We start from the raw sequence: 20,795 nt of genomic DNA, 5'->3' as shown, positions 1-20,795 counted from the left end.
GATGAGGGAACATTGGCGGTTGTCATGCATAAAGAGTGGTTGCCAGCAGAGTTTTCGTCTGTGAACTTGATCTGCAAGAGCGACTCGGAGGAAAAAAATAAGATTTACATTTATTATTTATATTAAAGCAGTAAGTAGAAAAGACACTAGAGACCACTGAATTAAAGACTTCATTCAGGCAGATGTGCACACTTGTGTACACACACAGAAGGGTTGTACAAAATTAGTTTAAGCTACCCTAAAATTACTCTTTCTTTACTTGAGGATGTTACGAGGCTTTTAGTTGTTTTAAAGTTGTTTTCATGCATTTCTGTTGTTCTTCAGTTATTCTTCTCAGTTACAACCATGAAGTCAGCTTAGGTGCAATGTGGTTTGTTATCAGTAGATGTTTCAGTAAGAAATGTGCTGCTAGAATCTTGAAACTATAAGACCGAAAGGAAAATGTGTGTGGTTTTTAATGCCTCCCCAGTTGAAAATACACCCCCGCACTACTTTTTTATCTTGGCAATTCTTAGAATTATTTAAGTCATAGAGGATCAGATGCTTCAGGGATTATGTTCAACATGTGCTGCTTATCTCATGATGTTTAGTAATGAAGGAACATTTTGAGTCAAGAGAACAAGTCAACTGCAGAGCAATTTCAGAGTTTAAGTTCCCCCTTCTTATCTGATAAAAGACAAAATATTTATTTTCATTGGAATATGATTTGTGGAAATGGATTTGGGAAGTCCTGCTTTCTGTTTTCGGCTGTTACTGCCTTACTCTATGGCCTTGGGAATTCTTCAGTTCTTCCTTCTGTTTGAAAGGGATAACATTAACTTCACAGGTGGTAGGGTTTAAATGTTCTTTGTAAAGCTTTGTGAATGCTTAAGGCACTATATGCAGGGAAGTATTATTTTAAGTCTCTATATTCCAAGAAACAAGCTGAGTTGACCTGTTTGCCAGCCCTTGTCTCAGACTGTAATGTTGTTCCAGGTTTACTTGACTTGGCCTGTGCCAAACTGTGCTGAGGGTTGTCCGGGCTCATGGATTAAAGATGGTTACTGTGATAAAGCCTGTAATAACTCAGCATGTGATTGGGATGGAGGCGATTGCATTGGTAAGACAGCAATGTTAAATCAGAAAAAGTGAACTGTTTTGGTTATTTTTCCTAAGAATAATTCCGTAATTCATCATTCTCCTGCAACTGTAAAATTTGCCTCCTTTAATAATAATTAAAGAGTTGTCTTACATATTATAAACCTTGTTACCTGCAAACTACAGATCTCTATGGAAAATGACAGCAAATAGTAGAGCACAGGAAAATTTTCCTTTGTGTACCAAATTTGACTAGTGAAAGGAAGGTTTTTGATATTCAAATTATTATTATTATTATGTATTATTGTGTAGTATATAGAAAAGATTATATATTATTTGGACTCAAAATCCAAATAATAACAGGACTGTGAAGCTGCACCATTAGTTCCTAGATCAAATTTTCGGGACTGCAGGCTAGGAAAATGAAGTGGTGCTTCTGGACTGAGGAAGTGATACCACTCTAGGGGGACTGTAAAATCAAGCCTGCAAGCGTGAGAAGAAGTAAATCAGTTTTCTGCCTGCCTTTTGGAAGCTAAGACAAAACATGTTGGAGTTTTTGTTGCAATTTAAGTTGGTTCCTAAACTTCTACAGTGAGATTATGTACGCTGTAGATTTCACACTAACTCACAGTGGTCTAGTTAGTATTTGCCCAATTTTAATTTCACTGGTGATAAAATAAGATTGTCGACTCTTTGGTCTAGCTTAACACTATGGCTTAAAACGTGCCTTTCCTCAGAAATAAGGATTTCAAATCACTGGGGTTTTCTGTTTTTCTTTTCTCTCTGTGTAGGTAACAGTGGGGGTAGTCGCTATGTTGCTGGTGGAGTTGCAGTTGGAGGTATTGGGAATGGACCACCATGGCAATTTGGAGCAGGAATAAGTGGTGTTTCATACTGTAACCAAGGCTGTGCTAATTCCTGGCTAGCAGACAAATTCTGTGATCAGGCCTGCAATGTCCTCTCCTGTGGATTTGATGCTGGTGACTGTGGCCAGGGTATGTAAAGCACATTGCTGATAAACTTTCTGTAGGATTCTCTTGAATTGCCTCATTGTTTTGGTTCATCATTACTCTCAGGTCGGGCTAATGTGCCTTGTACAGCAGGGATGTCCAACTCATTTTCACTGGGGGCTACATCAGCCTTGTGGTTGCCTTCAGAGGGCCGAATGTAATTGTAGGACTGTATAAATGTAGAAACAGGTGAAAAAGAGTTGGACACCCCTGCTGCACAAAGTCATGGGAAAAAGGTGCTAGCAGCTGAAGAAAGATGCTTCTTGTATTCACTAATCCAAACTTGAATCAACATTGTATGCTGCTTTATTTAATAAAACCATTTGACCAAGCATGGGTGGGTGCATGATGCATTATAGAGCAGCAAGAGGCTTACACTTTAAATGGAAAAAATATGTTTCAGCTATGTGGTCTTTACCCGAATAAGGACAGCTGACTTGATGGTGCTCATAGTGGTTTAAGAAGTGAAAGAACCAATCTGATGCTGACAGTGTGACCTCAAGCCTTGCTCTGGTCTCTTGCCAAAAGCTACTTTCAGTCACCTGTGAAGCTGTCGGAAGTTTATTTTGAAGTAGAAGACTAGAAGGAGTGAGTGAAATGATTGAGAGTGCTGTCTGGTATAGGCAGGGGAACAGCAATGGAAGAATTTGGCCTGTTTGGAAGAGTAAAGGCTCTGCTGCATCTCAGCTCAGACAAATGCATTACTTGCAGTTCTGTTGCTGGCAGCAAGGTTTTGTTCGTGTGAGAGTTTACAGATAATACATCTTCTGCTGTGAGAGGGAGAACTTCAGTTCAGCCTATCTGATCTTGGAAGTCTCACTCAAATCAAGATGCAGTGGAGCAGTGAAATCCAACCGTTGTAACGTTAATCTGCTAAAATGTGGCAAAAACATAGTATGGGCATGTTACTTATGACTGATACATAATTTTAAGTAACATGATAATGAACCACTTAGGCTTTTCAGGTAGAGGCTGGAAGAGTGATAAATTATATTGGCTTTTACATTTACCACTGGAATGTCTTGCAGTCTTATATATCGGAGTATGTTCTAGTCATTCATTATTAAAGGTAGGTGAACAAGAAACTGGAAGCTACAGGAAATGTTCTTTCACAAAGAACTCCCTGCTTACATAGTGAATCTAGTTGGGCATGTTAAAATTTAAAAAGACTTAAAGTGTCGCACTGCAAATTGACAGAAATTTGTTTTGTTTCTTGTTATTTTTCAGATCACTTTGAGGAGATGTATAAGGTGACGCTTCAGCTTAATCAGACCTACTATGTTATTCCCAAAGGTGAATGTCTGCCCTACTTCAGCTTTAGCGAAATAGCCAAGAAAGTAACTGAGGGTTCGTATAGTGATAATTCAATTATCCGACATGCTTCAGTTGCTAACAAATGGAAGACTATCCACCTCATAATGCATAGTGGTATGAATGCAACTGTGATCTATTTTAACCTTACATTTCTAAATAAAAATGATGAAGAGTTTAAAATGCAGATAGCTGTCGAAGCTGATACTAGAGAGGAACCAAAACTGAACACAACTTCCATGCAAAAATCCAACTCTGATTTTAAAATGATAACTTCAATACCAGAAGCTGAAATGATATTTGAAGATATTCCTGAAGAAAAACGCTTTCCAAGAGTCCAGAGACGTCGAAATGACACAAAAGAAAGTCTACATGAAGAGGTGATAATACCATCACTAAACATGTCTCTCCTTCCTGAAGATGTTCAGCTAGCACTGAAGAACCTGGACTTAAAACTGCTCAATGGTGATATAACTCTGAAAGGCTTTAACCTGTCCAAGGCTGCTCTCCTGAGACCTTTCCAGTTCTTAACTACAGCAAAGAGTGTTACAGACCTGGAAATGAGGGGTGTGCATAATCGTTCAGAAGATCAGAAGAACCATACCAGCTGGCAGAAGCCTTTTAGGATTGTAAGTGATGGCAAAATAAAAACAAGAAAAGCAAATGAAGAAATTCCTTCAAGGCTTACAGGAACAAAGGGGACTGTTGTGACAACAAACACAAATAAACCTATTTATAAAGTAAAGCCTAAATTCACACTTCCAGCCCAGAGCATGGGAAATAAAAATGAAACTCGAGAAAAAGTACTGAATGCGCTCATATTAAGGGAAACCCAGAAATCAAAACATACTGGGAATTTAGCTACTGGAGAGGACACACAGGGAGTGGAAGAAGGAAAAGGGCATGTGCAGGTGGACAGAAATGTAATGGAAGGACTAGTGGGAAGAAAATTACAGTCGTATGCTGGAAGTTACCAAGGCTTTTTGCCATGGGAGAAAAAGAAGTATTTCCAGGACCTTCTTGATGTGAGTATCTTAATGACATTGCTTATTGGCATAGTTGCATCTTTCTGCATTTAGTGGATTACTGTTAATATGATCTATCCATTTGGAATGTGTCTTGCCTTCGAGGCAAATACTGAGTTTTTTTGAAAGCTCCTTTTGACTTTACACATGACATTTTGTTTGTTTATGATCTAGGCCTCTCTTAGCTAGGTGGCAAAAGCTGAATAGCCATTTCTGTTCCCTTTCTACTGCTTGTTTTAATGTCAGATTCATTTTTTATTCATTGTATGTTAGCACAGTGCTATTGTTCACATGTAGTACTACAACAGAAAGCTTAAATTTTGTTTTGATTGCATTTATGCAGGTGTGGATCTAGTTTATTAGAAAAACATGTGCAAAATATGTATAATGGTAAGTACTTGGGTTCTAGAAGTTAAACTGAAAATCTACCAACAAAACTGAATATCTAGACCACGTCAAGAACATGTGTAGGAAGCTTACTGTGCTTCCAGCCAAAGCATTTTGTCAGTTTTGAAAACCTCTATTCCTGGGGTGTCAAACTCATTTTCAGTGGGGGCCACATCAGCCTTGTGGGTGCCTTCAAAGGGCTGAACATAATTTTAAGACTGTATAAATGCAACTACTCCTACATTTATACAGTCCTAAAATTACTTTCAGCCCTTTGAAGGCAACCATGAGGCTGATGTGGCCCCCACTGAAAATGAGTTTGACACCCCTAGGCTAGTGTATGATGCCAAAGGAAGATTTTTTCTTTAAGTCAATGCAAACAAGACGGCCTCTCTGTTCATCTGAGATTGGATTTTGTGTGAAGGATCTCTATATTCACAGGATTTTGTTTCATCAAATATGGATGAATAATCAGAAAAAAAAAAGGCAGTATTAGAAATAAATCTGATAGCAAACAGAGACTTAGTGTGTGTGTGTGTGTGTGTGTGTGTGTGTGTGAGGAAGGTGTCAGACCACAAAAACTAAGAAGTTTTTTATAGACTACTTTTCCTCAAAGCATGAAGGAAGAGATTACCTTTAATCTTCCATTTTAAAAGGACGAGCTAGGGAATATGAAGAAGAGTATTCAAAATTTCTCTTCCCATTTTCAAATATTGGAAATAGTCGGCACCTGACTGAAATGTAATTTTCCATGTGTGTTTAATGTTTTGGGTCTTTTTTGGTAATGTAGCCTTGATTTATGTCCTGATGTTTAGGAGGAAAAGTCATTACTCAAACAAATGTCATACTTCACTGATGGTAAACATTTTGGGAGGCAGCTGAAAGATACATTTGCCGATTCTCTTCGATATGTTAATAAGCTTTTAAACAGCAAATTTGGATTTACATCTCGGAAAGTCCCTGCTCATATGCCCCACATGATTGACCGCACTGTTATGCAAGAGCTACAGGATATGTGAGTACGTCTTTGGAATAATGTAAAACTGTAGTGGGTTCTACATTTCTATTAATGTTTCCTATGGCTACTTCCAGTGTGTTGGTCGCTACTCATTAAAATTGTATTTTGCAAAGGGAGACAGGGAATTTATGACAACACGATAGTTGTGCTAAAATAAGGAGACCTTAGAGGACCTTTTTAAAGTTCTAGATGATAATTCATTTTTAGGTAGGGAATGTTTAAGAAACTGGAGTACTAAATTAGTTTACATTCTCACACAGGTTTCCTGAGGAGTTTGACAAGACATCATTTCACAAAGTGCGGCACTCAGAAGATATGCAGTTTGCTTTTTCGTATTTCTACTATCTTATGAGTGCAGTCCAGCCTCTGAACATTTCTCAGATCTTCAATGAGGTTGATACGGACCAGTCAGGGATTTTGTCTGATCGAGAGATTCGCACGCTGGCCACGAGAATCCATGAACTACCATTGAGTTTGCAGGTACTCTCCCTTACCAATAACTTTTACAGTAACTGCAGTTTTCAAGTCCAAAACTGTTAAAGTAAAATGAGTCAAGCCTGTCTTTATCGATGTTTATAGCATCTGTAACATTAGACAATTTTTAAATTTTACCTGAAGAGTATAACATATAACATATTTATCATTGATATATGGAGTCAACAATTGAAATGAGTTCTAGCAACATTAGAAAAATGGCTCACCGGTGTACAAATTCAAGAAAGCAGTTAGTATGAGGGTGTCAGAAAAGATGTTCGCTGGTAAAAGCCATTGTGAAGACTGGGATCCTGCTGTGTGTACTTTTGTTTTTGCACGTAGTAAAAGATGGTCCTTCCCCTGAGGAACGTGTGGCCTAAAGAAAGAAGTCAGAAAAATGGTAGCGAAGAAGTCATACTAGTAAACACTATGACCATATACAAAGATTTGTATTTCTGTGGTTCTGGAACCTGATAAACAAAGAGACATGGTCTTTGTAGGACTTATGCTCCTAGAGACAGCAGAGAATGAAGTGTACTATTTGTGCTTTATGGAGAGGAATCAGCACAATCCAATAAAATAATTTGTTATTGAAATAGCACAGAAAATCATTGGCATAGCTGGAATGCAGCCCTGCTTTAGTGTGTTCCTGACCTGGACCTTAGTCAGAAAAACTTCTTCCAGTTCTTTCAGTTCACTTTTCTGTTTGTTTGCTTGATTTGGGATGCACTATGCCACTGCTGGTTTGGGAATTCTGTACAATCCTGACATAATCAGTAAAGGTGTGTTTTACATTTTTAGATGAAAATGACACTAAGTCATGCTTTATCTGATCTTAATTCAACTATGCGCTGAGCATTTGCTTTAGGTGTATTGGGAGTCCCACTGACTTTGACAGTTACTGAATTACCTTCTACTGAATATTAAGTCTTCTTTTTCCAACAGTAGCATGGAAATTTGTTACATAGATAATGCTAAATATATCTGTGCACCCATGATTTTTAGAATTATGTCAGTGAGAAAACAGGTTTATCTTTTTTTTTTTTCTTCCCTTTCTGTTAGGATTTGACAAGTCTAGAACAAATGCTAATAAATTGCTCCAAAGTTCTTCCTGCCAACATCACTCAGATCCATGTCATTCCACCAACTCAGGAAGCCTATTATGATCCCAATCTGGTAAGAAACATTGGTCTGAAAAAATCCTTGGTTTCTTTCCTGAGCATGTTTTTACTGTGCTGGTGTGATTTCTAGAAGGAAAGTATTTACAAAAATTTCTGTTTGTGTGTACATGAATTGTTATAAAATGAAAATTTTACGAGCTACTTTATAACTTATAAAGCCATTAATTTCCTTCAAACACAGAGAAAAACTGAGCTTTAGAATGTTGTTATACATGGGATTTTAAAAGTCACCCCTGTTAAGAAAATTCACTGTTGTGAACAAAAAAGACAGTAAGCCAAATACCGCTCTGAATAGAACTTTCTGATAATTCTTTATCTGAATTATAACTTATGTCTTCAACACAAAACACAAGAAAACACCAAAGCATCAGCTGAATGTCTTTAGAATAATTCTTCCTAATATAAAGGCTTCAGACTAGGTCTGTTTAACATCCAAAGATGGGCTGACAGGAACCTCAGGAAGTTCAGCAAGGAGAAGTGCGAAGTCCTACACCTGGGGAAGAACAAACCCCTGTACCAGTAAATACTGGGGGCCATCCTGCTGGGAAGCAACTTAGCAGCAAAGTTGTTGGACACCTGTTGAACATGAGCCAGCAGTGTGCTCCCGCCACAAAGGTGGCTGATGGTCTCCTGAGCTGCATTAGACAAAGTGTTGCTGTCAGATTGAGGATGGTGATCCTTCCCATCTACTCAGCACTGCTGAAGCCACACCTGGAGTGCTGGGTCCAGCTCCAGACTTCTCAGTACAAGGGACATGTGAACATACTGGAGAGAGTCCAGTGAAGGACCATGAAGGTGATTAAGGAGCTGAAGCATTTGTCTTAGGGTAAAAGGCTGAGAGAATTGGGGTTTTTCAGCCTAAAGAAGAGTAGTCTTAAGGGGGAATCACATCCATGTCTATAATATCTGAAGGGAGGGCACAAAGAAGATGGAGCCAGGCTGTTTTTAGAGGTGCCCAGTGACAGGACCAGAGGCAATGGGCACAAACTGAAACACAGGAGGTTCCTTCTGAACTCCAGGAAACACTTTTTTACTGTGTGGGTGACCAAGCACTGATGCAGGTTGCCCATTTGTGGGCTGTGTCCATCCCTGGAGATATTCAAAAGCCATCTGGACATAGTCCTGAGCAACTGGCACCAGGTGGCCCTGCATGAGCAGGCATGTTGGGCTAGATGAGCTCCTGAGGTCTCTTCCAACCTTAAAGTATCTGTGATTCTGTGAAAACTGAGGCCTTAGGACTAGATGTTTCTTAAGGATTTAAGTCCTTAATTTATATTTTAGTGGTTAAATTCTCATTAAAATCTGCTGGAATTTAGGATTTAGATCCAATACTAATACCAAAATTTATTTTACAGTGAGAATTTAATTCCTGCATCAACCTTTGCATTAAAAAAAAGAAAGTGTGCACATACTTTGCTAAATTGATGACCTGGTGGTTTATAACTTCAAACCAATACTGTATCAAAGCAAAAATTATTTTAATGAGTACAGATTGTGACCTTTTGCATAGTGGAAGAGTAGTATTGACCCTCAACACATGCAGTTCATAGTACAGAGATCTACAGTGTGTGTGTAGATAAATGTATATGGGCATTGACTATTTTGTTTTCTTTTTCTTCTTTTCCCTCTGGACATCTATCCTGCCTTGTATTCTTATCAGGTTATGTTACAAGGTTTTAAAAATAGTTTTCCCCTAAGTCTGAATTCCATCAAAGTTGTATATAAAGCAATTTTGTCAGCCTGATTTGAAGAAATGGGAATGTGGATTTGAGAATCCTGCACAGTCTGAGGACATTACATCCAGTATAGCCTTACTTCATTTTGCCTCTTCATGACTCTCAGTTCAGTTTGCAAAATTCTGTGAAGAACTTTGAATGCCATTAATATATTTTAAGATGGAGTTAAAAATAAGTTTCTGTGGTGGGGTACAACATCAAATTAATTTTTTTTGAGAGTTAGTAAAATATTGCTAATCTAAGCAGTAATGACTAATGCACTTATCGGTCAGTTCAAATAGTGAAAAAATAGTGCTTGTGTTTAGCACAGATGCCTAATTTATTTCTACCTCTGTTGTCTGCAACAGCTAAATTTCTTGCAGTGAGTCTACTCCCATAGAAATAGCCCTTGAGAATGAGGATTTTATTTCCCAGAATTGTTTCAACATAGATTGTGGTAGAAGTAATGCCTTGTGTTCAGCTGTTCTGCAAAGTTTGCCTGGCCACTGTGACTGGTGACCTCTACCAGAGGAAAGTGAAAGACAGCTGTCAAATGAGCTACAATTTCTGAATATTTTAGTGAGGATACAATGCTGAAGTTGCAATGTTTTTTGCCAAAAAATAATCTGTAGTTTTATATAATATTTATATACGTAGGAAATTGATGTTGTGCACCAGTATCATATCTTTGTTTGATTTTCCCCTCAACAGTTGGTCAAGAAACTATTGCTTTTCATTCCAGGAGAGTAAACCATGTGCAGGCATTTCTAGCTGTAATATAAGTTTTTTCTACAAAGTACATCTTCATAACAGACTTTGTCATTTTCAGTAACATATAATCTAAGCAATGTTATCTTCCAGCCTCCAGTAACAAAAAACCTAGTTACTAATTGCAAACCTGTGACTGACAGAATTCGTAAGGCATACAAGGACAAAAACAAATACAGGTATGTTGTTACAGTCCTGTGAAAAGCTATGCTAGGTTTTGTAAAGCAATAAAAAGTAGTATGTACATGACCAAAGATTGAATGTGTATGTTAACAAATCTCATCTCAACTTATTTTAACAGTAGAAGGGAAGAAGCATACTGATATCTACTTATGTTTCAGTATGCAGAACGATGTGTGTTTTTTCACAGTTCCTTATTTAGTAGGCTAAATATTTCCATGCTACTCCTGTCATCTTGAGTCAGATCCTAATTTGTGTTGTACAACAGAAAGCCAGAGTGTCTTTGGATGTTTATATAAATTGATTATCTGTAGGGAGTGAGGGCATTTAAAGTAGTGTAAAAAAGAAGAAACAGCCTGTCCTGTACCTAGAAGTTGTAAATCTGCTTTGTCCTTTCTTCTACCAAAAAAAAAAAAAAAAAAAAAAAAAAAAAAAAAGCATTTTAGCCCTAACTACCTTGTAGTCTTCCTGCAAGGAGGAGTGACAGGAAGAGAGGGAGAGGGACAGGAAAAATCTTTCCACCCCCTTTGGAAAGAGCAGGACTAAACCATGATCATGACTGTCGGTTTGAACAATTGTATTTGTGTAGATCCACCTGACATCATATTCTATCAGATCTTTCTTCTCTGGAAGCTGCATGTCAGTGAGTTGCATGTCAATGAGGCTGTTTGGTGGTGTGGAGCTGACAGCCTTGTCTCCTGCCCATTGTCTCTCCAGTGGTGGGGAGTCTCTGAAGCATGCAGGTGTCCCAGGGTGGCTACAGAGTTTAATAAAGCTGTAAAGTGAAAGAGGGTTACAGATGCTGCTTAGGGCAGCTTTTGGACATTATTGTACATTAATTCATAGTCCTTCAAATTGTGGTGTAAGCTTTATAAATAATTTTCTTCCCAGGAGAGTTTATGCTAAACCCGAAAAGCTAACACAACAAATGAGATTGGAAAATGCTGGAGTGGAAGCAAGGATTTGCTGTGCTTAATGATATAAATACATTAGTATAAATCAGTTCAAGATATAAACTGCTCTTCTGTTGAATACTGAATAACTGTATCATAAATTTTGTGAACTTAATAAATGCAGTATATTCTCAGGTGAGACTTCAAGAAGTGGGCAGGGTCTTTTCATATATCAAGAGGTAAAAAATGTAGTGTGTTACTAATATGACTGTTGAAAGAGCATTGACCCCCTTTTAAACTCAAGATATCCTTCAGAAATTATATGTTTCTGCATTTCATATATTTATGTCTAAGTTATTGATTAGGTTGGTGGGAAAGGTTTTATTTAAGGCTGTAGTTTTATATATTCTTCTGTAATTTTATTCTAAGATTTTTCTGGGATTGGTGATTGGATAATAAGAACATATTTTCTGATGTCTGAACCGTCATTATAAACTACAATTGTAAATTTTGTTGGTTTTTTGTCTTTTAAAAAGAGCCTAGTAAGTGTTATGTCTGCTTTCAGATTAATGCCAAAACTTGTAGTTTACATAATTTGTATTAGCACTCTATTCTGAGGTTTATATGTGGCTGCTAATAAATCTACAGAAAATTGGTTCTGTACAAGAGCATTAGCTGGGAAATGTAATACTGATAGAAATCAAATTAGAAGTTCTAGTGAAGGTTGGGCAGTCAGATTAGAAATAAATTATTAAATTAAATATTAAATTAATATTTATTCAACCTGACTTTAGGTTGTTCTATTAATGCATAATTTCTTTTTTTTAACAATAAGGTTTGAAATCATGGGAGAAGAGGAAATTGCCTTCAAAATGATTCGGACAAATGTTTCTCATGTAGTTGGTCAGCTGGATGACATACGAAAAAATCCCAGGTATCCTGTTTCTTGATCTGCATGAAGTTGTGAGGTGGTTTTAATTTTCTACTTCAATTGTTTAAACTGTGCATTGAAAAAAAAAAAAAATTATTGCTGTGTATTTCTACACTGTGTGTTACAGGGCAAGACCAATTTTAACCAAAAGTACTTCTAATTTTTTCCATTTAACCGAAGATAAGTGACTGCGCTCTCTGTTATGCTAGGTGTTATCTTGTTAGTTTCTGTTAAATTTGTTTATGTATCTAAAACCTTGGAAAAATGGAAGATAAACTTCAGCTATTTTTGAGGCTTTCATTCTTGTTGTTCTAGAAGGCATACAGTTTATATTGCAGGTAATTTTATTTTAAAGGAAGAGCATTTTGATCTGCTTTATGTAGCAATTTAAAAATAAAACTTAGGTGTGGATTATTTTGTTACAAAATCAGTTTTGCGTATCTATTATGCTTTCATGTTCTGTTATAACATGGCAAGAAGTATTATTTTTTTTTTTTTTAAATATTTGATGAGAAGCCATCCAAAGCTGGAAGGTATTCCTCTGTTTCTCCACTCTGCAGTGGTGAAAGGCTTAGATACCGAGATCTGAGAATAGGCTCTCTAGTGTTGAAATGGGCTTTTGAAATGACTGTGAGAGAAATGGGGAAAATAGATGTCCTGGAATACATTTCACAGCAGTCACCTTGCAAAGCAAAGAATACTATATTTGAGACTCAAGTCTGAATGTGCTTCATAGTAGCATTTAATGTAGTCCTGAGCCCATTGCATAAGACTGGGGTTCAACAAGACATGGTGAGATAATTTAATAGCCAGCTGCCTGAAAGTGAGACAATGTGTCCATCCATCTCTCTCCTTCCTTCCTCTCAGTTGCTTGCTTTTATCTTGCATCTTACTTCTGTCTTCAGAAAACTAGAGAGTTCTCTGCCAGTTTAATGAGTTTTGCCTCAAGGTGTGTTCTGACAAGTGTTAAAATAGAGAGGAAGGAGGAAAGTATGACCAGGTACCTTGGGCCAGGGAAAGTGAAACCTCTTCTTGCAGGCCACAGCAAGCTATTGGGGAATCTCAGCTGCCTGTGAAGCTACACCATTATTTGCATTTCTAGATAAAGAACAAGTTTTCACTTGCCTCTTACACTGTACTACTTGGTAGATCATTCAGTTACAATGGGGAATGCAAGTTTTGAGATATTTTGCAGCTGAAGATGGCTTGTATCTATTGTTCCTCTTTACAACAGTGCCTTTTGGCCACGTAACTCCTGTATTCTAGTTTCCACAGTTACCCAGTTCAAAAGAAAAGTGAGCAGTGCCTTAACTGATCCTGGCGCTTCCTCTTCCTCCTCCATTTCTTTGTATCTGCTGGCTAGGACTTTTTTCTTAACATGTAGGTGTGATTTCAAGCCCAAGGAGGGCATGTGACATGAGTTTCTCACCGTCAATGTTCAAGTTTGTGCTTGCAATCACTGGCTTCTTACTTTGGTTGCTGATGTCAGACTTGATCCTGACACTGTTGGTTGTGCTCTGAGTATGCATACTGGATTGAGGCTTTCTAGCAACTTAAAATGGAACTGCCTGTGGAGTGACTGTATCCTTAGATGAGGATGCATTTGAGTAAGGGTGTCTAGTCTGCCTCAGGAACCTCAGCAGGCAAGATGAGGCAGGTGAGCTGATCTGTCTTGAATCTTCCCTAATTTTCATAGGAAGTACTGGCATGCTATTATGGACTCAACCTGAGACTCTGTATATGCATACCCTTTTTTTTTTTTTTCCTCTGAAGGAACAATAGTGTATTTTAGTCCCAGAGTGTTGGCTGGTTTGAAAAGTGAGGTTGAGTCAATTGTTTGGGCTGTGTTCTGCAAAGTATAGCGCAGTACTGTAGTCATATCTTGTTAGCAAAGGAGAGCTGTCAGGCCGATGTAGGCATGGCATTTCCTTCTCTTCACTGTGTTTTCCCTCCACATAAAACAACATAATTATTCTACACAGTCATTAAAAACAGGTTTTCAGTGCCTCCCTTGGGATGAACTTAAAGTATTTTCAACTACTGGTCTGCCTAAAGTGTTTGCTTTGCATCCTTAGGGAAAAGTAAGCCTTAATTATCTAGGTATTAATCCTGGAATATCCAAAGGAATTTCAGATTTGGTTTCTTTTGGATAGATTAAAACAGCTTTTCTGTTTGAAACAGGTTGATATCCTTGTCACTTGCTTTGGTTTGCTCTGTGTAGCAGCCTGTCAGTTTGTAAGCTGCATCTCTTTCAGATGAAGCTAAATACGGATGTATACTCCAGGAGTGCAGCTACTGCATTCCCAGGGCTAATGAGCTGCCAGTCCAAGGGACAAGGTCGGGGATAGTCCAGAGTGAACTCCTAAAATGCTTATAGTGTAGACATATGATTGCCATAACCAGCTGCTTTGCATAGTATTACTTGATAGTGTAGACATACACTATCTCTTAGCTCAATAGCTCTTCTTTGAAGAGGAGAGGCATATTTTGTTCTTCTCAGATGTAGCAATTTGAATGATTGATTGTCCCCTGCACACTACCAATTACGCCAGATTCAGTAGAGACTGAGGAAAAATAGTAATGCCCTGTGTAGGCTGATTCACATGCTCTAGAGTTCTGCTTATTTTCAGCTTCACGTAGGAATTCTGAACTTTGCTCTTTGAAAGTACACACCATACTATAGAGAATCCAGCTGACCAGAACTACTTACTTATAAAGGTTAATGATTACAAGGCATATGTCACCAGATATGATTTCTCCCTCTGGGGAAAATGTAAGGGTCTTGTATCTCACAATATAAATAAAGCACATAACCTTGCCCATGTGTGGGAAAGGGAATTTCTGTTGTCAAGCTCTGGGTCAGGGTGGCCAAGGGTACATAGCAGCCTAGCACACTAGCTGCTGCTTTAGTTTCAGTACTTTGCAGTAACTTAGATAGTTCTGTGTTTCTTACATGAGAAATAACTCTAGAAGAGGCATTATTGGGAGCATGCTTATTTAGTTGCAGTGATTTCCATGTAAATTCTATTCAGGTGGTGGTTGTTTGTATTTTGGTTGATTATACAAGTTCAGCTTTGGGTCTATGATTCAAGTCATGTTCTGCCCAGTTTATATAGTGTTCTCAGTAATTCAAAGCCTGGGGATCAAGCTTTGTCTTATCTTGTACAATCTTCTATAGTTTCTATGTTGACTTTCTCTAAAGAGTGCAGCATACACAGTAAAATATTAATTTAGTATGTTTACCCCTGTAGTGGAGCTCACTTTGTTATTGAAGATAATTTACTTATGATAACTTATTTAAAACCCTTACCCAAATCATCATGCTGTCCACCTAACTTGTTCTCTGTGTCCAGTGGTGGGCCCTGGGATGCGGCAAACCAGTGCCCATTAGATGGCAGCATTATGTAAAGAGAAGAGAGAGAAAGGTGGTTTGTCATTGGGTTCCTCAGAGGTTTTGGCTCGCAGTCAGCCTTGGTGCTATTAGTATAAAAATCAAATTAATTTCAAATAATGCAACAATAAGGAAACTGATTATTATTATCAAATATATCAGTTTGGTTTTAAAAGGATACTGTTTCAATTTTGTTTAAAATGATTCTGCTTGTTTTCTTAGTTTGCAATATCTTTGCTATATTATTGAAGAAATATTCTAACATGGCGTTTTGTTTTCTAGAAAATTTGTTTGCCTAAATGACAATATCGATCACAATCACAAGGATGCTCAGACAGTGAAAGCAGTGCTTAGGGATTTTTATGAATCAATGTTTCCCATACCTTCCCAGTTTGAACTGCCTAGAGAATATCGGAATCGTTTCCTTCACATGCATGAACTCCAAGAATGGTATGTTACACCTGTTCTCTTCAAGTTATTGTAGTGCAGTAGCATATAATTATAGAACATATTGATAAAACCATTTTTTCCACAGTATTTTAATGACAGACTTAACAGTGAAAATAATGTGAAAAGATTTGAATGGACTAAAATTTGAGGTTTGCAGGTTTTAAGTTTTTCTGGTGCTCATATGGCATTAAAATTTCACTGATTGGCCCTAACCTACTTCAAAAAAAAAAAAAAAAGGAGTTGTGGTTTTTTTTGTATGCGTGTGTTTTTTCATTTGTTTTGTTTTTCAAAAAAAGAGTAAGTCAGGACTTCTGGCTTGCTTTAAATCTGAAAAAACCCAATATTTTTGGAGTTCCTGTTGCACAGCAGCAATATAAACTTAGTTTTCTCACTAAGAATTTTTTTTTAATCTGTCAGACATCTGGATGATCATCACAAAAGATCCATGTGAAATTTTAAAGTTTATTTATCTCTTGCCATTTATACATAATCACTTCAGAAATTGAGGTAGTTAGCTTCAAAAGAACACTTTATTTTGACTTGTTTGTAACCAAAGGAGATTTCTGCCAGGGTGGGTTAGAGCATGCTGAAGTGCTGGTGGAAATCCATGTTGATCAAAATGTTTGAGAGTCATAGAACAGCCCAGGTTGGAAGAGCCCTCGATAGATCATCTGGTCCAACATTTTATGAGAAAGGGAGCCTAGATGAGATTATCTATCACCCAGTCCAGTTGTGTATTGTAAAATCTCTGGTGGTGGGGACTCCACCACATCCCTGGGGTCATTGTTCCAGTGAATTATTTTTTTATCATTTTTTCTCTGTTAAAAAAAAATTTATATCAAGATGAAACCTCTTCCAGTCCAGCTTGTACCTGTTGCCCCTTGTCTTCTCCGTGTGGCTCTTAGTGAAAAAAAGAGCCTCCATCCTCTCTCTAGCCACCCTTTAGTACTGGAAACTCTTCCATGGAAACTCTTTAAAGTGTATATATTTGCATTTATAATATATGAAGCTGTTTTTCTGTTTCCTTCTTTCTCAGGAGGGCATATAGAGACAAGCTCAAATTCTGGACCCATTGTGTGCTAGTAACACTTATTGTATTTACAGTCATCTCATTTTTTGCTGAACAGGTAAAATTAAAATCTTCTTATCAAATCTATAACACTTAATAGATTGTATCTTCAGGATAACATAAAATGGATGCTTGAAGAGTAGCTAGGATTTTTCCTTCATAAAGGAAGTAAAGATGTTACATGACTTATGATTGGGTTACTTCAATTTTTAAGTCATCATGTCGAGATTCCTTGGAAAGAGAGTCATACAAGGGGAAGGAAAGTGGTATTTCCTTTTCAGGTGCCTTGTGGCTGACAAGTCCATCGTCAGTGTGCTGAATTTGGATGCTCAAAATCAGTAATTTTTTTTAAAATTCTTGGTCTATTAACACACATATTGGCAAAAGTGCAAAGTAAGTTAACAGGAAGAAAATTTAGGTAATAGCAGTGCTCTAGTCCTGAAGAGAATTTTCAAGTATTTAGAGGCCTTATCTAAATCTTATCCCTGAGTAACTGCAAAGACACCTATTGAATTAGAAAAGTTTTGAATCCAACTCCAAGGAAAAAGCCCTTCATTTCTGCAAGCATAATATTGCTTTCTTGAACATGATTAATCCTGCTAACCTTAGAGGGAGTCAATGGAACAAATCATATGGGTAATTCTTTGCAGGTTGGGGCCTTAAGTAACCCTTTCCGTGGTCTGATGAAGAGGGTGTAATTCTTGAAAGGTTGGCTTTTGATTATTATTTTTTCCCACCTGTAACTTTTGCATGAATCTTTCCCTTGATTTTCAGCCTTTTGTATATATTAAAAAACTTGCCCTCCATTAGTAACTTGGTTTTGGAAGTGATACTCAACTCAACACTACAGCTAGGTATATAAATACTGCTATAAGATGCCAGCTTTGTGTTGATCTTTTAGAAACTGAATGTAGCTTGGTGATAAATTAATTTTAATACACAAATTAACTTTAAAATAATCAGAATATAGGCATACTGTATTTTTCACTTTCTGCTTGTATTCTGGTTATTGAGAAGTCCAGTGGAAATGTGCACACCTAACAGATGACTTTGAGTAAGTAATTTTCTTCCTGTGCAGTGAAAAAGAAAAAAAGGACAGTATTGGCTTAATTACCGTGGATGGTACAGATTTTATAGTTCCTAGGATGAAAGCCTGACCAGCTATGCACCGTTAGCTCAACAGAGAACCAAATACTTTATTTTTCTCTCCTCAGCTAATTGCACTTAAACGGAAGATTTTTCCAAGGAGAAGGATCCAAAAGGAAGTTGGTCATGAACGAATCAAAGTGTAGAAGAACTTTATTTTAGAGATCAGTCTACCTCAAGATGTGATAAGCATTTAATATCTCTCATAAGTGTCTTTTATGGTTTGACATTTAAATATGCTGATATGAAGAAAAAAAAATCATGCATCTACACTTAGAATCTCCGCAGTACTCTTCACGATATGCAAGCTGCTGGAGCTGTGACAATGCAAAACAAGAGAAATATAATTGTGGAAAACCTGTACGTAGGCAGTTTTCAACAGATCTTACTTTACAACTGTTAGTTCATGGCCATGTTATCCTTTTTTATAAAAAGGGTTACCTAAAGAAATGTAGCTGCATTTATTGCAGTGGATGTTGCCAACTAGATAAAATGTTGGAATGCAAAGTTGTTTGGGATCAGCTTAACAGGTCCTTGATCTTGCATTCCAGAACATTTTGCAAATTGCTGTCATTGCTGCTTTTTTTAGCCCTATGGGAAAATTGAGAATTATGTATCTTGTCATTTAGATTTAGTATCCATTTATTGATGTTGACATTCTTTAAATCACAGTAGCAATTCATCCCCCTATTTGTAATATTTAATTGGGATTGGGAAGAAATGTATGCTACTGAAAAGCTACAGAATAAAAGAACAACTAATAGTTATTTGGACAATACTTTATATCAGGTGTATTATATTCCAAAGAATACAATGGTGTTGTTTCTTGACTTGATTACAAAGAGAGGGTTGTAATCAAATGAAAATGATCAAGGTATATCATTTTACAAGCATTGTAAATATAAAAGCAAAAGTGCCTCTCTATCTGAATGGATAACCAATGGATAATTTAGCAATGTATGGGAGCAGTGTTTCACTATTTCTACTGACATATAAAGCTTTGGAGTTTTTAAATTTAACAGGGTTTGGCCCTGTATTTTGCTGAGACATCAGAATATTACGGTTTTATGTGGGAAAGGATGCTCAATTTTTCAAGCAGAAATTTTTGGTGGTGTATCTTCAGTTAATTATATTTAATTATATTAGCAGTATTCAAAAAAGCATTCATTTTTGCAATCAGATGATGTACAAAATGTATGTGCATATGTATTGTAAGATACTTGGTTTGCTTTGAAATGAACTAAAATGTGATACAAGTTTTGTCTCTTGTTTCTGTTTTAAAGTAAACCAAAACTTGCCCATTTTGATAAATTAGCCATTAATGCTTATGAATGCTTACATTTAAAGTTCTTATTTTTCCCTTAAACTTCCAACAGTAACAATTTCATATCAATCTGTAGCATGAATGTATTCTCAAAGTACAATCAAGCTTTTGAGCATTGTAAAAATGCAAGCACTTTTAATTATTAAGGTTATATTTCATGCTAGCAATATGTATTATGCTGAAATGTAGAATATAAATAAGTAGTTTAAATCTACATTACTTCAGATTAGCAGAAAATTAGACATTTCAAGAAATACAAGCAAGCCTTCATAGCTGCTTAGATTGAAGTTTGACTAGGACATGTGGCTTTTAAAATTATATTTGGCGTTCTAATCAAAACAGTTGGAAAAACTTGGTTGACATTTTAAGACAGCTTTTCTGCTGAACTTACATATAAATAAACAGCTTGCAAGAAAGGAAGCAAGGTGATATATGAACAGCATGGTGGTGGCAACTAAGCACTCACCACTCACTCCTGCCACCGGGGTGAGGGAGGGAATTGGAAAAGTAAAAGCAAGAGAAGCTTGTGGGTCAAGATAAAGATAGTGATGGAGGAGGAAGAAACAAAGAAGCACATCCAAGTGATGCCAAGGGAGATACTGTGATACTCTGCCTGCCAAGAGCAGACCCTAATAGGTAAAGGGTAAAATACCTCATTTACTGAGGACAGAAAATCCTGTAAGAACAGCAGAAAAATCTGAAACACAAAGCATGCCGTTTGTAAAATTAATTTGACTGGAGGAACAGTGCCTGTTTGCATTGACTTAAGGAAAAATCCTCCCTCGGCATCACACCCTAGCCGAGGGCTGTCCAACTTATTTTCAGCGGGGGCCACATCAGCCTCGTGGCTGCCTTCAGAGGGCTGCATGTAATTTAAGGACTGTATAAATGTAGGATTAGCTACATTTATATAGTCCTAAAATTGCATTTGGCCCTTCGAAGGCAACTGCGAGCCTGATGTGGCCCCCCCTGGAAATGAGTTGGACAGCCCTGCCCTAGTCTCATACACCATAACATGTTTTGCCTCCTTTTGTTGTTTGAATAAGAAATTAAAGCCGTTTATCTTAAAAAAACAAAAACAGACAAACAAAAATCTGCGAATCTGCGCATGCGTCCCCGCTCCTTAGTGCTGTCCGACCGGTTTCCCGCCTTTCCTGGGGGCTGGGAGCAGCTGAGGCGGCCCCGCGTCATCTCATCCCCGTCCGCCTCTCGCGCGGGGGCCCCCGGGGGAGCCTGAGCGCTGCAAGAGGCTCTGGTGCCGGTGGGGGTGAGGGGTTTTGGGTGAAGCGGTGTCCCTTTCCGCCTGCAGGAGGGTGTAAGGAGCCCTCTCCCCCGCGCCGCCGGTGCGTCCTCGCCGTGTGAGGTGGCGGCTGCCGCGGTGGGCGCTGCTGTGCGGGGGTGAGGTGGGGACAGGGGAGAAGAGCCCGTCGCAGGGCAGAGGGATG

General features: G+C 37.7%; 1 protein-coding gene across 2 annotated transcripts in view; it reads left to right on the top strand.

Moving 5' to 3' along the window:
* Nucleotides 1-19,282, top strand: part of GNPTAB (N-acetylglucosamine-1-phosphate transferase subunits alpha and beta) — a 46,826-nt gene extending 27,544 nt beyond the window's left edge. Inside the window, exons 11-22 of one of the 2 annotated variants that reach the window (XM_082068381.1) lie at nucleotides 976-1,099; nucleotides 1,869-2,072; nucleotides 3,315-4,423; nucleotides 5,626-5,825; nucleotides 6,089-6,308; nucleotides 7,365-7,478; nucleotides 10,060-10,145; nucleotides 11,875-11,973; nucleotides 15,644-15,811; nucleotides 16,848-16,938; nucleotides 17,531-17,588; nucleotides 18,095-19,282. In XM_082068381.1, the coding sequence (XP_081924507.1) occupies nucleotides 976-1,099; nucleotides 1,869-2,072; nucleotides 3,315-4,423; nucleotides 5,626-5,825; nucleotides 6,089-6,308; nucleotides 7,365-7,478; nucleotides 10,060-10,145; nucleotides 11,875-11,973; nucleotides 15,644-15,811; nucleotides 16,848-16,938; nucleotides 17,531-17,578 (2,463 nt within the window). In that variant the 3' untranslated portion in view covers nucleotides 17,579-17,588; nucleotides 18,095-19,282. The remainder of the gene's footprint in view (nucleotides 1-975; nucleotides 1,100-1,868; nucleotides 2,073-3,314; nucleotides 4,424-5,625; nucleotides 5,826-6,088; nucleotides 6,309-7,364; nucleotides 7,479-10,059; nucleotides 10,146-11,874; nucleotides 11,974-15,643; nucleotides 15,812-16,847; nucleotides 16,939-17,530; nucleotides 17,589-18,094) is intronic. The other variant, XM_082068380.1, reaches the window with a different exon arrangement.
* The last annotated feature ends 1,513 nt before the right edge of the window (nucleotides 19,283-20,795 follow it).

Source organism: Streptopelia decaocto (genome assembly GCF_964273445.1).
Source record: "Streptopelia decaocto genome assembly, chromosome: 1".
Lineage (NCBI taxonomy): Eukaryota > Metazoa > Chordata > Aves > Columbiformes > Columbidae > Streptopelia > Streptopelia decaocto.
The sequence above is the reverse complement of the archived record's forward strand: the minus strand, read 5'-3'. Positions and strand labels throughout refer to the sequence as shown.